Source organism: Pholis gunnellus (assembly GCF_910591455.1).
Source record: "Pholis gunnellus genome assembly, chromosome: 22".
Taxonomy (NCBI): domain Eukaryota; kingdom Metazoa; phylum Chordata; class Actinopteri; order Perciformes; family Pholidae; genus Pholis; species Pholis gunnellus.
In genome coordinates this window covers 6,623,319-6,636,245 of record NC_136549.1, presented here as the reverse complement: position 1 = coordinate 6,636,245, position 12,927 = coordinate 6,623,319, and the positions used below count along the sequence as shown (strand labels likewise).

At 40.8% G+C, this 12,927-nt stretch overlaps 1 protein-coding gene across 1 annotated transcript; it reads left to right on the top strand.

Annotated features, from left to right (window-relative positions):
* Positions 1–212: 212 nt before the first annotated feature.
* On the top strand, positions 213–12,572 carry slco1d1 (solute carrier organic anion transporter family, member 1D1). The gene is made up of 15 exons (XM_079183936.1): positions 213–1,860; positions 2,241–2,348; positions 3,612–3,753; positions 3,950–4,082; positions 4,797–4,921; positions 5,037–5,183; positions 5,463–5,561; positions 5,883–6,137; positions 7,044–7,208; positions 7,908–8,103; positions 8,296–8,461; positions 8,731–8,915; positions 9,100–9,164; positions 9,293–9,410; positions 9,788–12,572. Exons 2-15 carry the CDS (start codon positions 2,298–2,300, stop codon positions 9,987–9,989), a joined length of 2,049 nt encoding a protein of 682 aa, XP_079040062.1. The 5' UTR covers positions 213–1,860; positions 2,241–2,297; the 3' UTR covers positions 9,990–12,572.
* The last annotated feature ends 355 nt before the right edge of the window (positions 12,573–12,927 follow it).

The following is a 12,927-nucleotide window of genomic DNA, read 5'->3' as shown; positions in this document are numbered from 1 at the left end:
TGGGCACGCCATGAGAAAAAGACTTCACTGATCTGAATATGTGCAAACTAAGATGCTTGGAGAGCAAAAGTTAGATAACAGTAGGTTATCCAAACCATATCAGTCGACATTAGTATAAATGATCTGTCCAGAGCTTCTACACGAGAATCAGGTTAAATGTCACAATGAATGCTTCACAAAACAGTCTAAAGTTACAGAAGAGCTTAAAGAGAAAACGGTGTTAAATTAAAGTGTTCAAGTAAAAGCAAATGATACTACTGTTTTCTTAACTTTCATGTAAGTCCAAATAAAATCAGGACACTGCAGGGAGTTGAACCCCATCCCAGTAAACTGCCAGTCTGTTATGTTACTAACCCTGAAGCGCATTCACGCACATTCATTTTCTTGATGATCTTAACAGGCTTTCATTTATGATTGTATTGGAGGTACCCTCAACACATTTGAGGCTTAAGACCTGTCAACGCGATCTTGTTACGCTGCTGGTCGACGCAGGAAATATCATCTAACTCATGCACGCAGTGTTTGATGGTCACAGAAACGCACGGCAGCGTCCTCCAGAGTCCTGCCAGTACCCTCGACGTGCGTGAATGTGCGAGGGCCCGGTCAATGCTGCTTGCAGCTTTAATTTTATCTTATCTCTGCTACTAGAATGGCAAAATGCCATTCATCTATTATTTGATCATGTATTTATAATTTATCCAGTTAAATTTGAAATCTGACAACAAATATTGTTGAGGTATTATTCAATTGAACTTTCTTTATTTGATTTGATACAGATGAACTGTTAGCTATTCCGATATACTGGATATGGGAATAAATCATAGCGCAAGTCAGACATTATTGTGATGTTCTGGACCTTTGTATGAGGAAATTCTCTCTAAATGGACCTTGTTGAATCTTAATTGAATATCCCTGCTCTAAATAATCCAAAAATTATTTTCAACAATTTTAATTGAAGAAAAGTCCCCATGAAAACTATTGAAAACACACTGCATGGCTATTACCAATAGGACGTACGTGCTTTTTGTAGTTTAGGGAAACTTGACCTTTAACTGTAAGTTTGCGAATTGTAAATGTCATTACTGACTAAGTGACATTTCTGCTGCAACTGTAATGTCAAAAATGTTCTTTGGTATGATGAAATTTAAGGGTATTCATTGAACGTCTTACATACTCTATCCAACAAATCTGATCAGGTGATACTCAGCCATTACAACACAGAGAGAATGCCATTGTTAGGGGTTATCAATAGGACCGGAAGGCTTTGATCAGGCCTAGGAAACACCCAGCTTTACAAAAGCTGAATTTCTCCAGGACAGGAAAAGCATTTCAGTCTTTGAAAACAGCAAACCAACAGAAACAGCAGGCTTGTAAAATAAGCTTTGGGGAGCTTCATGCTGCTGCTGTTTGTTGTGCGTACAAAAGGATAGATTTTTGGAAGGCTTGTGATGTTCACAGAGTAGGATGTGCGAGGGTGCGCAGACTGCGAGTGTGTGTGTGTGTGTCTGTGTGTGTGTGTGTGTGTGTGTGTGTTTGTGTGTGTGTTTGGTGAACCCCTGAACCTTTCGGTGCTGTTTAGACATACATCCTACTGGACTTTACCCTGCAGGGGCAGTCACGTTTGGGTTTGTGTTGTGCGTGCGTGTCTGTGTGTGCGCGAGTGCTGGAGGGGTTGGAGATCTTTTTATTGACCTGATTAGCAAGCACACACGAGTGGATTGGTTACTGATTACATGTGATGTGATAGTTTTTTTGTGATAAGACTCTTGCTTTAAGCACAAAGTCCTGCAAAGTACATTGAGCCTTCTGCTGCTTTGCCACATCCTTCCCATCCGTGACAGGACCGCTGCTGCCTCTCAGGTAAATACTTTATCTGTTTGTTTTTTTAAAATATTGTACTATTTACTGGTGTTTAAGTGTAAATTACTGGTAAATTGTCTGTATTGTGATAAAAAAAATGAAGAAAGTTAATTTGGTAACATTTGTTAACAGGTTACTTCAAAATGTATATACCAGTATGTTTGACAGGTTGGGCACTCAATTTTCTTATAAAATTGCACTGCTACACACACTGACAATTAACTTTTTAAGAAGCAATTGATAAAATAGTTAATTTTTTAATTATGTTCATAGTTTAATGTTTTGATATTTTGAAGAAAATCAATTTGATCAAGTCAGATGAAATTAACTTAATTTGCGCCAAACTCTGCTCTGCTCCTAAACTTGGTGTCTCTCTGCAGGTCCTTCAGCTGTGTTTTTTTCTGCTTCCTTGCGTCTGTTGAGCACACAGCAGCATCATGAGCGTAGAGTCCAAAAAACCACGTGCGGCTTCCTGCGCCAACCTTAAGGTCAGTGATACCCTTTCCCCACTGTACAAAGTGTCAGCGAATATAGCTCACTGCTTCACGTATTGGCCTTAATCATTTAAATCTGTGCTTGTTAACACAAATTGACCATGTGACAGTGCCAAAGTTGTAAAATGTCTCTGTATAACTGCTTGTCTTTAACCTTATTGCTATGTATTTGTCTTGGTATATCATATTTCAAAGCATTAACGGGAAAAAAATCCAAATTTTTCTCTTAAAATCCAAGACTTTGACACCGATTTAGACTTTGACTCCATGAAAAGTGCAAGTGTTTGAAGTGAAGAGTGTGAAGTAGTGTTATAAAGAGTTAGTGCATAGAGATCAGGCTCATAGACAGTAAAGTGCTTTTTAGGCAGAAAAACATGGTTGCAGTGAACTGTATTCATTGCATGTAAGAGCTGTTTGTTTTTGGTTCACTTTATCAATCTGGTTGCACAGTTAATAAAGTGCTTTCAGACAACAGACATTATCAGATCAGTAGCAATTCATATGGGTTGATAATGTTGATTTGTTGCATCGTGAACTGGTGGAAATTACATTTTGTTTTCTTGTGGAGCTTTATCTGTGCTATACACATATTTACATAGTCTGTGACATGCAGCACAATGTGAATCCCTCATCTTTAACAATCTTTGTGGCAAGGACACAGCTGCACACAAGTAGGATGTACTGTTAAAGCAAGGAAATCCTAAAAAGGACTCAAATTTATTTCTGAAGTGTTAAGATTTCCAGAACCCAAACTTTGTGTCAATTCAATTTGACAAGGTGCGACAACTTGCACACTGTGACTGCAATATCCTCTTTCTTTGTCTGTATGCAAACATTTTTGCATTGGACTAGATTTAAATGAATCTAAGTGAATGTAAATCCAATCAGACTTAAAAGCAGATGTGACGGTCTTTAAATGTTGTCGTGTGTGAGCCTAATCAATCATGTGTTAATTAATACAGTCATTCACCCTTGTTCCCATCTGTCCAAGGTGCAATTACATCATTTTACCCTTTGTAATGCAATGAGCCTCATTCAAAAACCTTTCGTTGCATTGTAGAACTGCAAAAAAAGTAGATTAATCCTCTCACTCGGAAGTCTTTGAGGAGAGATTATTACCAAAGTAGTCACTTTACAACAGGCTATAACACTCAGTTTCACCATTCAAAAGGACAAATCACTAAACCTGATCTAATCAAATCAAACGTCCACTAGCAGTTTCACCCAACATGCGTTTTGTGTGTTTTGTGTTTCCAGCTCTTCCTGGCCTCTTTGGCACTTGTATACTTTTCCAAAGCCTTTGGTGGAGCCTATATGAAGAGCTCCATCACCCAGATTGAGAGGCGCTTTGACATCCCCAGCTCCCTCATTGGGGTTATAGATGGCAGCTTCGAGATGGGTAGGGTGCAGCTTTCTGTAAAACAAAAAAGATTCAGAATTGTTTTTTTGTAAGAAAAACAGTTGCAACATGTTAATATGTGAGCTTGAGAGCCGAGCTGTTTCCCCTTGTTTCCAGTCTTTATGCTAAAGTCAATATGTGTATTTTCCAAAATGTTCCTTATTCATTCAGTTATTTGATTTGTTCTTCTCCCCAGGTAACCTGTTGGTAATAGCCTTTGTGAGCTACTTTGGCGCAAAGCTCCATCGTCCCAGGCTCATTGGTATCGGCTGTGTCATCATGGCTGCTGGATCTTACCTCATAGCCCTGCCTCACTTCTTCCAGGGACTGTTAGTACACGGTTTCCTTAATCTTCTCGGTATTCAGATGTTGCACATGTAATACTGTGGCCCTGGAGTAATGATACACATCATTGATTAGAATCACATTATATGGTTCTTGGAGGCAGAACTGCTGTGGAATATCAGCATTTCATTTAACCACAATGGGAAGAGTCAAAGAACTACTGTTATTCAGGATACAATATGTAAGAAAAAATGTGCTGTTTGGCAGACAATGAGGCTCAATCTGCGTATTTAGCTTGTCGCCTCCAACATTAGTGCACACAGCAGACTATCTAGTGCTTTATTAGAAAATAGGACTACCAGGACACAGATTTTGTGTGTAAATTAGTTTGTAAATTCATAGTGTTGGCCTCTGTACAAAACACAAATAATACATGACCCGGCATACTTGATCTTGTGCTTCATTGGGGCAAATTCCTTGACAGACTTGCAGTTGATTAAACTCCCAACAATCAGCAGATACTCTTTTAAGGGTGTTGTGGCCCCTGGGAGCCTGGGCCTCTGGTGCAGTTACCAACTGTTTAGTAATCCAGCCTTGAACGGGCATCTCACTGCCAATTTGAGTTGTTAGGGAGATATTAAGACTTAAAGACAGCGTTATATTTATATCTATATGCCATGTCATTTTCTGGGAATCTTTTTGTTTCTTTTTGAAACAGACAGCGGTGTGGTGTAACTATTCTCCATTTTTTTTTCCAGGTACAAGTATGAGACCAGTGTGTCTCACGGTACAAATATCAACAGCACTGAGAGCATCCTACCCTGTCTGTCCAACCACAGCCTGGCTGAGGCAGATGAGATGCCTGATTTAGAGTCCATAACAGGTACCAAACAGAACCCACGGGATGAGATACCAAATCAATTCATTCATAAAAGCGGAAGAAAGAGTTGTCAATATCGCGCCCGGGTTCATTTCGCACTCTGTTTGTCCTTCCTCAGCTTGTGAAAAGGCAGCTGGCTCGTCTTTGTGGATCTATGTATTCTTGGGAAACATGCTGCGTGGAATCGGAGAGACTCCCATCATGCCTCTGGGTGTGTCCTACCTCGATGACTTCTCCAGAGAGGAGAACACTCCCTTCTATTTAGGTTAGTTGCTTTTTACCTCCGACTGTTTTTATGACACTTTACACGGCACTACACCTGTGTTAGCTTACACTCTTAAAGGTTCAGCTACTTTATTTCCCGTCTCCTTGGATCACTTTGACAGAATTTGACTCTCTCTTTACAAATTGCTTGGTCAGCGTCCCGCTATTGGTGCTTTGTTGCTTGTCTGTGTGCCTATCTTGTATATTTTGGGTAATGCTTAATTGCTGTGACGGCATTAGAGTACAAAACATTTCTTTCTCTTGTTTCTCCATTCCCTAGCCTGCATCCACACAGTGGGAATCATGGGACCTATGTTTGGGTTCTTGCTCGGGTCCTTCCTTGCCAAGATCTACGTGGACATCGGATCTGTGGATTTAGGTATGGTACTTCTCAATATCAGCGGGAGAAGATGATGTGTTAAATATGTGTTAATGTGGTACACATTGTATTTTTGGTATAGATCTAACCCATTAAGTCAGTTTTCCTTGATTGATAAGAACAATATTGAGTGATTGGCTGTGTGCAGCCCTATTACTCATAACCTCTCCTTCCAAATCCAGCATTAAAGTGCCCTTCAGCAAAACAGTAAATCCTTCCCCCACGTTTGTCATTAAGTGATTACAAAACAGCGAAGAGTTACCAATGAAAGTCCAATAAACTATTCATAATCTGACGTCTTTGCTCGTCTTCTGCTCCCAGACACTGTCACCATCAACCATAAGGACTCCCGCTGGGTGGGGGCCTGGTGGCTGGGCTTCATAGTGACTGGCACTGTAATCCTGCTGTCCAGTATCCCATTCTGGTTCCTGCCCAAGTCTATGCCCAAGCAGGGGCAAGAGCAGAGCGGAAATGAAGGCACGGAGCTCGCCACAACGGCAGAGCAGGAGAATTTCCTGCCAGACGAAAACCCAAATCCGGAGGAGATTCCAGTTACATTCAAGCAGATGGCTAAAGGTACCATCCAAGCTTTCGCGTCAGTTCAAAATGCTATAAAGCGGTGTGTGCTTTTTTTCTTTTTTTTTCAACCTAAGGTAATGTTGACAGACAAAACTGCAATATAAGAATGGGTCATGTCATAATACTTGACTGAAACAATCTCAGAATACATTTTTTTTTAAGGACTATTCCTGCGCTCTTATTTCTTGTTCCCCAGCTTTGAGCAGCAAAACAACACAAGCCCTAAACCACTACGCTTTAAAAGACCAAGAGATGTGTCACTGCGAAAACAGTTTTTAGAGTGGATGTGTTTAATCAGTAACCAAGTAAAGCCTAGACAAGTCAGAGCCCAGATCCGTAACCTTGAATCCTGGAAATGCAGCAACTAAAACCCCCTAAATCTGAGTTGAATGACACTTCAGGACAGAGGAACATGTGGAAACAGTTATATCAGCTGAGGGCCAGTCATGCCATAGTTCATCTCAACATGATATAACAGTGTTCACATTTGTACATCATTATTTGAAAGTGATATAACAAATGAATGAATATGTTACAAAAGTAAAATAGACTTTAAAAATTAAAGGTAAAACAAAAGAACAAAAGTTACGTAATAATGCTCTTTAATGTGTGTAAAACCTGCATGTGCGTCAGAAATGATGCCTGACTAAATATTTGTGTATCAACATTTGCACCGTGAATGCGAATAAACATCGATAAAATATATGAAGAAGAAAAAAATGACCACTTCAAATATACAGATTCTCAAAACGGCTGCAATTTTGTGTGCAAAGACTTCAGGACACTCATTTCTTTTGCCTTGATACAGTTTAACAATTCACTCAGCAATAACACGGAAGCCATTGTACCTCTCAATAAAACCACTCCAGCTTATTCCTGCAATTCCTCTTTGTTCTTCACCAGATTTCATTCCGTCCCTGAAGAGACTCTTCAAGAACAGCATCTTCACGATGATGATCCTTACGTACCTGGTGTCCGTCAACGGCTTCATTGGCATGATCACCTTCAAGCCAAAGTACATGGAGCAAGTCTACGGCCAATCTGCCTCCAAGGCCATTTTCCTCATAGGTACAGAGCAATAACCCCCATTCACTCTGCCTTTACTGCGCTTTGTGGCCCAAGACAACTGAAACAATGATGTTATTGAAGGGAAGTGTGATTATGAGAGATAAAGTTGACTTGAAATGTAAGCACTGAGTAGCCCACTGCGGGCTCTCCTTTTGTGTGTGTCCGTAAAGTAGCACCCTGAGCTATGATTAGCTTTTTTATGACTGTTTACCAGCACGGCTCGCTGACGGTGTTTTGCATTGTTCTTGTACGTAGGAAGACTGTGTTGTAGCTAATTGAAGAATGGGTCAGCCGTAACACCTGAAGAGCGTTGGGTTAGCCAATGAATGGATATATCAGCTAAAAGCTCAAAGTAATGGGACAATGGTTAAAAGGGATCGCTAGGAGTAATTAATACTTGTTAAAATATATATTTTCAAATATTGGCCAGATGGTTGGATCAGTAATGGATCAACGGCTGAAACATAGAAGTATGAATGCCATCTTGAACAAACTGACGTCGACTAATAGAGAATAACTGTCACCATTTCTGTGCTGTATATTTGTAGTCTTTAACATGTTTACTTGTTTCCCAATGTTTTTGACACATTGTTTTGATTACATTAGGGCAAAAATAATTGTGATCAGTAGGACGTTTTTATTTTTTTACTTTTCCCAGTGTAGTTGATCAGTCATTGATCAATGTATTCATCCATCCAGGTATACTGAACCTGCCAGCAGTAGCTTTGGGAATCATCACCGGAGGTCTTATACTGAAGCGTTACAAGCTGGGTGTCGTCGGAGCAGCCAGGGTGTCAATCACCGCCTCCCTCGGGTCCTTATGTCTGCTTTTCATTCAGATCTTCATCTACTGTGACAAGGCAGAGGTGGCAGGTCTGACTGTGTCATATCAAGGGTGAGTGGCATACAAACCAGTTTCCCATCACTCTGTCTTTTTCTTTTCTTTCTTTTTATAACATATTTCCCCAAAGAAACACACATGCTTAATAGGCTTTTAGGAGAATAATCTCCACGGAAATGCATTTATGCCTCACTGGACCAAAACCCCCCCTGCTCACAAATCTCTGTCCCTGTCTGTGTGCACCAGGGATTCTCAAGTATCCTACAACCAGCAGACCTTGCTGTCACAGTGCAACATGGGCTGCTCCTGCTCAGTGAAGCATTGGGACCCAGTATGCGGATACAACGGAATAACGTATGCCTCGCCCTGCCTGGCTGGCTGCCAGACGGCCACCGGCATCGGCAAGGAAATGGTAAGACAGTCATTTATATGTCCTCGTAGAAATAGATTGGACTGGTAGATTAAAGATGAGAATATAGGCAAACAACGGCTCCTCTTACGTGTCATTTCAACCGTCGTCTTGCTGACACTTGATGACGATTAAACAGAAATCCTGCAGAGCTAAGGTTCGCAGCATTGTCCTTTTATGTCTTGTTTTGAAGTTGTATATATTGTGCAGCGGCGACCCACAATTCCACAGTCAAAGGTAGTACACACATCTCTGTCTGCTGGTTCTTTTAGATGTTCCATAACTGCACGTGCGCCGGAGAGATGATGACTCCAGGCATGAACATGTCTGCAGTGCTGGGCCAGTGCCCCAGGAGGAGCAAATGTGAAAACATATTCGTAATCTATATGGCTCTGTCCGTCTTGGGGTCTTTCATTTCTGCCTGTGGGGGCACGCCGGGATACATCGTACTGCTCAGGTGAGCTGAAGGAGCTCAGCTCGCATCTTTCATGACTGGGTGTCTTATTGATTTTTGTACCGATTTTCAGTGTGAGCTGCCTCTGTAACACTGTTGTGGGTAATATTGCATCTTGTTTTTTTTTCTCTAAGCTCTAATGCTGATATCGAGGTCTGATGTGATAATGTTTGGGCTTATCTTCCAGGTCCATACAGCAAGACCTGAAGTCACTGGCTTTGGGTATGCAGACACTGATAGTGAGAACTTTGGGTAAGTATCGAAAATCCTCAAGTTAAAGGTATTATCCAGGTCACAGGACCGTGCTTATAGCGAGGGCAACACATAGGTGAAATTGGTTCTTGATATGTGTAAGCTAATGTGACTTTCTGTGTCTTCAGGCGGAATACCTCCTCCGATATATTTCGGAGCACTGATTGACCGAACCTGTTTGAAGTGGGGCACCAAGCATTGCGGAGGCCGTGGAGCATGCAGACTCTATGATGCCGATAAGTTCAGGTACAGTTAAACCAGACTTGTAATTATTGCTAGAATACCCTATCTGTAATATTGCTGAGATGAAGATGTGTGTTATATATATATATCTCTAAAAGTTCAATTACATCCAGTATTACGCACCAACTGTACCACTGCAATTAATAGAGTCATTTAACAATGGTTGCTTTAAAGGTGCAATGTGTAACGTTATCAACTGCTTCAGCATTCCACCTCTACTACTTCATACAATTTATTTTCCTTTTCTAAAGTTTTCCACTGGATTTCTACACGTTTACAACATTTTCAATTGGTAGAATTGCGGCAAGAACTTCCAAATAAAAGCATTTAAATAAGAAACGTAACAACTGAACCTGTTTCAATGTACATTTTAATTTCAGAATGACATTCTTGGGGTTGATTACGGGACTCTACTGCCTAACCAACGTGCTCTGGGGAGGCCTCTATATCAAAATTGTCAAGAGACAGAAGAAGTTAGCACTGAGGAATCAGGCCAAAGCAAATGGAGTGGAGGGAAATGGACACGCAAGCATCAACATTGCCAAGAGTAAAGAAGACGAAGCCAACGAGAGCACTATTTAAGGTGTTTGAGGACGGCGACACCATTGCATAATGCAGACGGACGACACGGATTTTCCATTGCCGAAGTACTGTGCTGCATCCATAGTGGACCAAATGTGGTAATGGTACAGTGTCAGCGCTCTTTGGTCTTCAAGCAGTACACCTTTTTTTTCTTTCTTTACACAGCTACCGTGCAGTTTGTTCACTTCAAAGGTCAAAGATGTTTTGCTTAGTTTTAGTATGAACAACAATCACGTCGATCCACATCTGCACAAAGACGCATAAAGTCATAAAAGGTCATTTTTAGCGCTACTTCAAAACAGTCAGGAAAACATAATGGGGAACACATGCCGTTCACTTATGAACACATTTCAGTTTGATGTCAGAGGAAGTGAGCACAAAATACGCCAAATATTTGGAGAATGTTTTGCGCTTGTGTCCGTCATTTATACTTGAATAGCATCAGGTCAGGTCATGAAAGTCAAGTTCCACGACTTAACATTCACAATTATTCATGTATACAGTAATCGCACAATATAGTATGGACAGCATAGTTTTAAATACTCGTAAAAAACAACCAGTGTTCAGCATCACTTAGTAACATGACGTATTCTTTCGTGTTTGAGAGTTTGAGATTCTACAGCCTACGTCAGTGTCTAAACTCAGGGTGTGTTAGAGTTTAGCAAGTGTAGCGCTTCAACTTACCCAGTAAATGAACCAACTTTATTACAAGAATAGTGAATCAGATCAGGATTCCTAAAGGGATAGGCAAAATACTGTAGTTTTGTTTGACTATAATTGGGACTGTAACAGATTTGACTTCCCATTTTTCAAGAAAAGCCCCCGTAACCAAATGATGAGGTGGACGGTACCCGCTGTTTGTCTGTGACTGCTGCAGGCTGATTCAGTGATTGAAAGCAGCACGCGCTGTCTTGAGAAAGATAAAAGGACTTGTCTATGATAATAGAGTGGCCAAACCAATAATACTTGACAGTACGTCTGCGTCTTCGAGCACCGCATACATGCAAATGCAAACCTGTTGGATGTGGAGACCCAAGCGCAATGCCATTTCTGTCAGGTCTAAAATATTTTTTTTGGGGGGTAAGTTGCAGCTCTGAACAAACCGTTTGGCTTTGAGGCCAAATATGAATAACTTAGTTCAACATATTGGCAAACGCACTTGCAACCAGCAAAGACTATGGAATAAACAAATGGGATATTATGTGTTATTTAATAAGCTTTAGAGGAGGTGATAAGCTGATTTTGGTCTTTGGACAGAGCCAGACGCATCCCACTGTTCCCAGTCTTTGTGGTATAGGCTACCTTGCTGCTGGTAGTAGCTTCAAATGTGAGGAGCTGACATGAGAATGGCATCAATCGTTTCATCTAGCTATGTACGTATTTCTTTCCAAAGTGTGGAACTGTTGCTTTGAATGGCAAAATCATAGCAGAGACACTTAGCAGTAGAGGGTACAGCGACATTTGACATGCTTGGATATCTCTCTGACTTTACACACACTTCTTGTTACATCACATCACCTACAGGTCATGAACGCTCATATAATCCCCTGACTCACTAATGTTTATTGTCTGAGAAAGCTCACTATAGCTTAGACAGTGGACTAAAAGTAGGTGTAACTCAAACTTGATTGCACTTTGTTTTACACTGTTATACATTGTAGTTGTCAATGAAAATGTATCATCAGCCTCGCGTAGATATGTTTTTATATCCCATATATGTTGTTTTATCATAATTTCTGCATTATATTTTTTAACCCTGAGTCCTGATTAATGTTCTTTTTTTAACATGCTCTGCTAAGGCCCCTCAATTTACACAGTTCCCTGTCTTTTGAGTATCTTTCAGCCTGTTGTTTTGGCTTTCTGGCCCACAGCTTTACTTCCTTGGCTCAGTCTCACTGCTCTCGTAGCGTATCGTTTTGGCCGCAGTAGGCAGCTGTTTTCAGTGTCAAGGCTTCAAAAACCCACCCGCGGTACGCCGTGTACCAAAACACAAACAAATATCTAGCCAAGCTGTCACGTGGCTAAACCCCAAGGAAAAGTAGCGAACAAAAAAAAGAAACCCCAATGTCTTAATATGTCATCACCAGAAGAAACAAAGGTAGAAAATAAAATAGCTATAGATAAGAGCATGAGCTGAGTAAAAGGTACCAAAAACACAAGGGTCATCATTAACCTTATAAATGGCAGCAGTCTCCAGTAGAGCCCTTGCAAACTTGACAGACTGGGGGTTATCTACAATTTCTCTTAGAAAACAAAGCTAGTTTGAACCATCTCTCTGTTTGCAGTCCTCTAAAAGTGACAAAGTAAATGATGACACCACAGGGACGGGATATGGACAAACATGCGCTGCAGAGCCCGGCTGTTCACCCATAACCTACTGTGCACTTTTCACCCATGTGATTTCTCCAAGCCTTTCGAATCAGGGACTTCCCTTTAAAGCACATGTGCATCGACACGTCGGTCTAAATTGCTGTAGGTTGAAGGTTGTTATTAAGTAAGTTGGTCTATCAAACTTTGACTGCTCTGTGTTTACTTTGTCGCTCACCAAATGTTCCACCTATTTTAGAAGATTAAAGGTCTTTTTCTACAGCTAAACGTGTGTTGTTGTTTTCTTATGAACCTTCACCTTCAACTTTTCGATTTTAGCTTTAAATGTAAATGATAAAATCTCTTCTTGATTCAAAATCCTTAATCTTATTTATCCACTGCGTCTTGTTTGACCTTAATGTTTTGTAGCTCATGAACCTGTGTGCAGCATCAAGTTTCACCAGCAGGCTGCGCTCTTTACCACAAAACATCCTCCTGCACGGTCCTGTAGCACCACCGAGGGTGTCCCACTGCTTCTATTATTACCAAACTAAAGCCAGACAGTCTGGAAATGTGTAATGCAGAATTAAAGAAATAATGTTAGAAAGTATTGACTGCTAATTTGCATCTG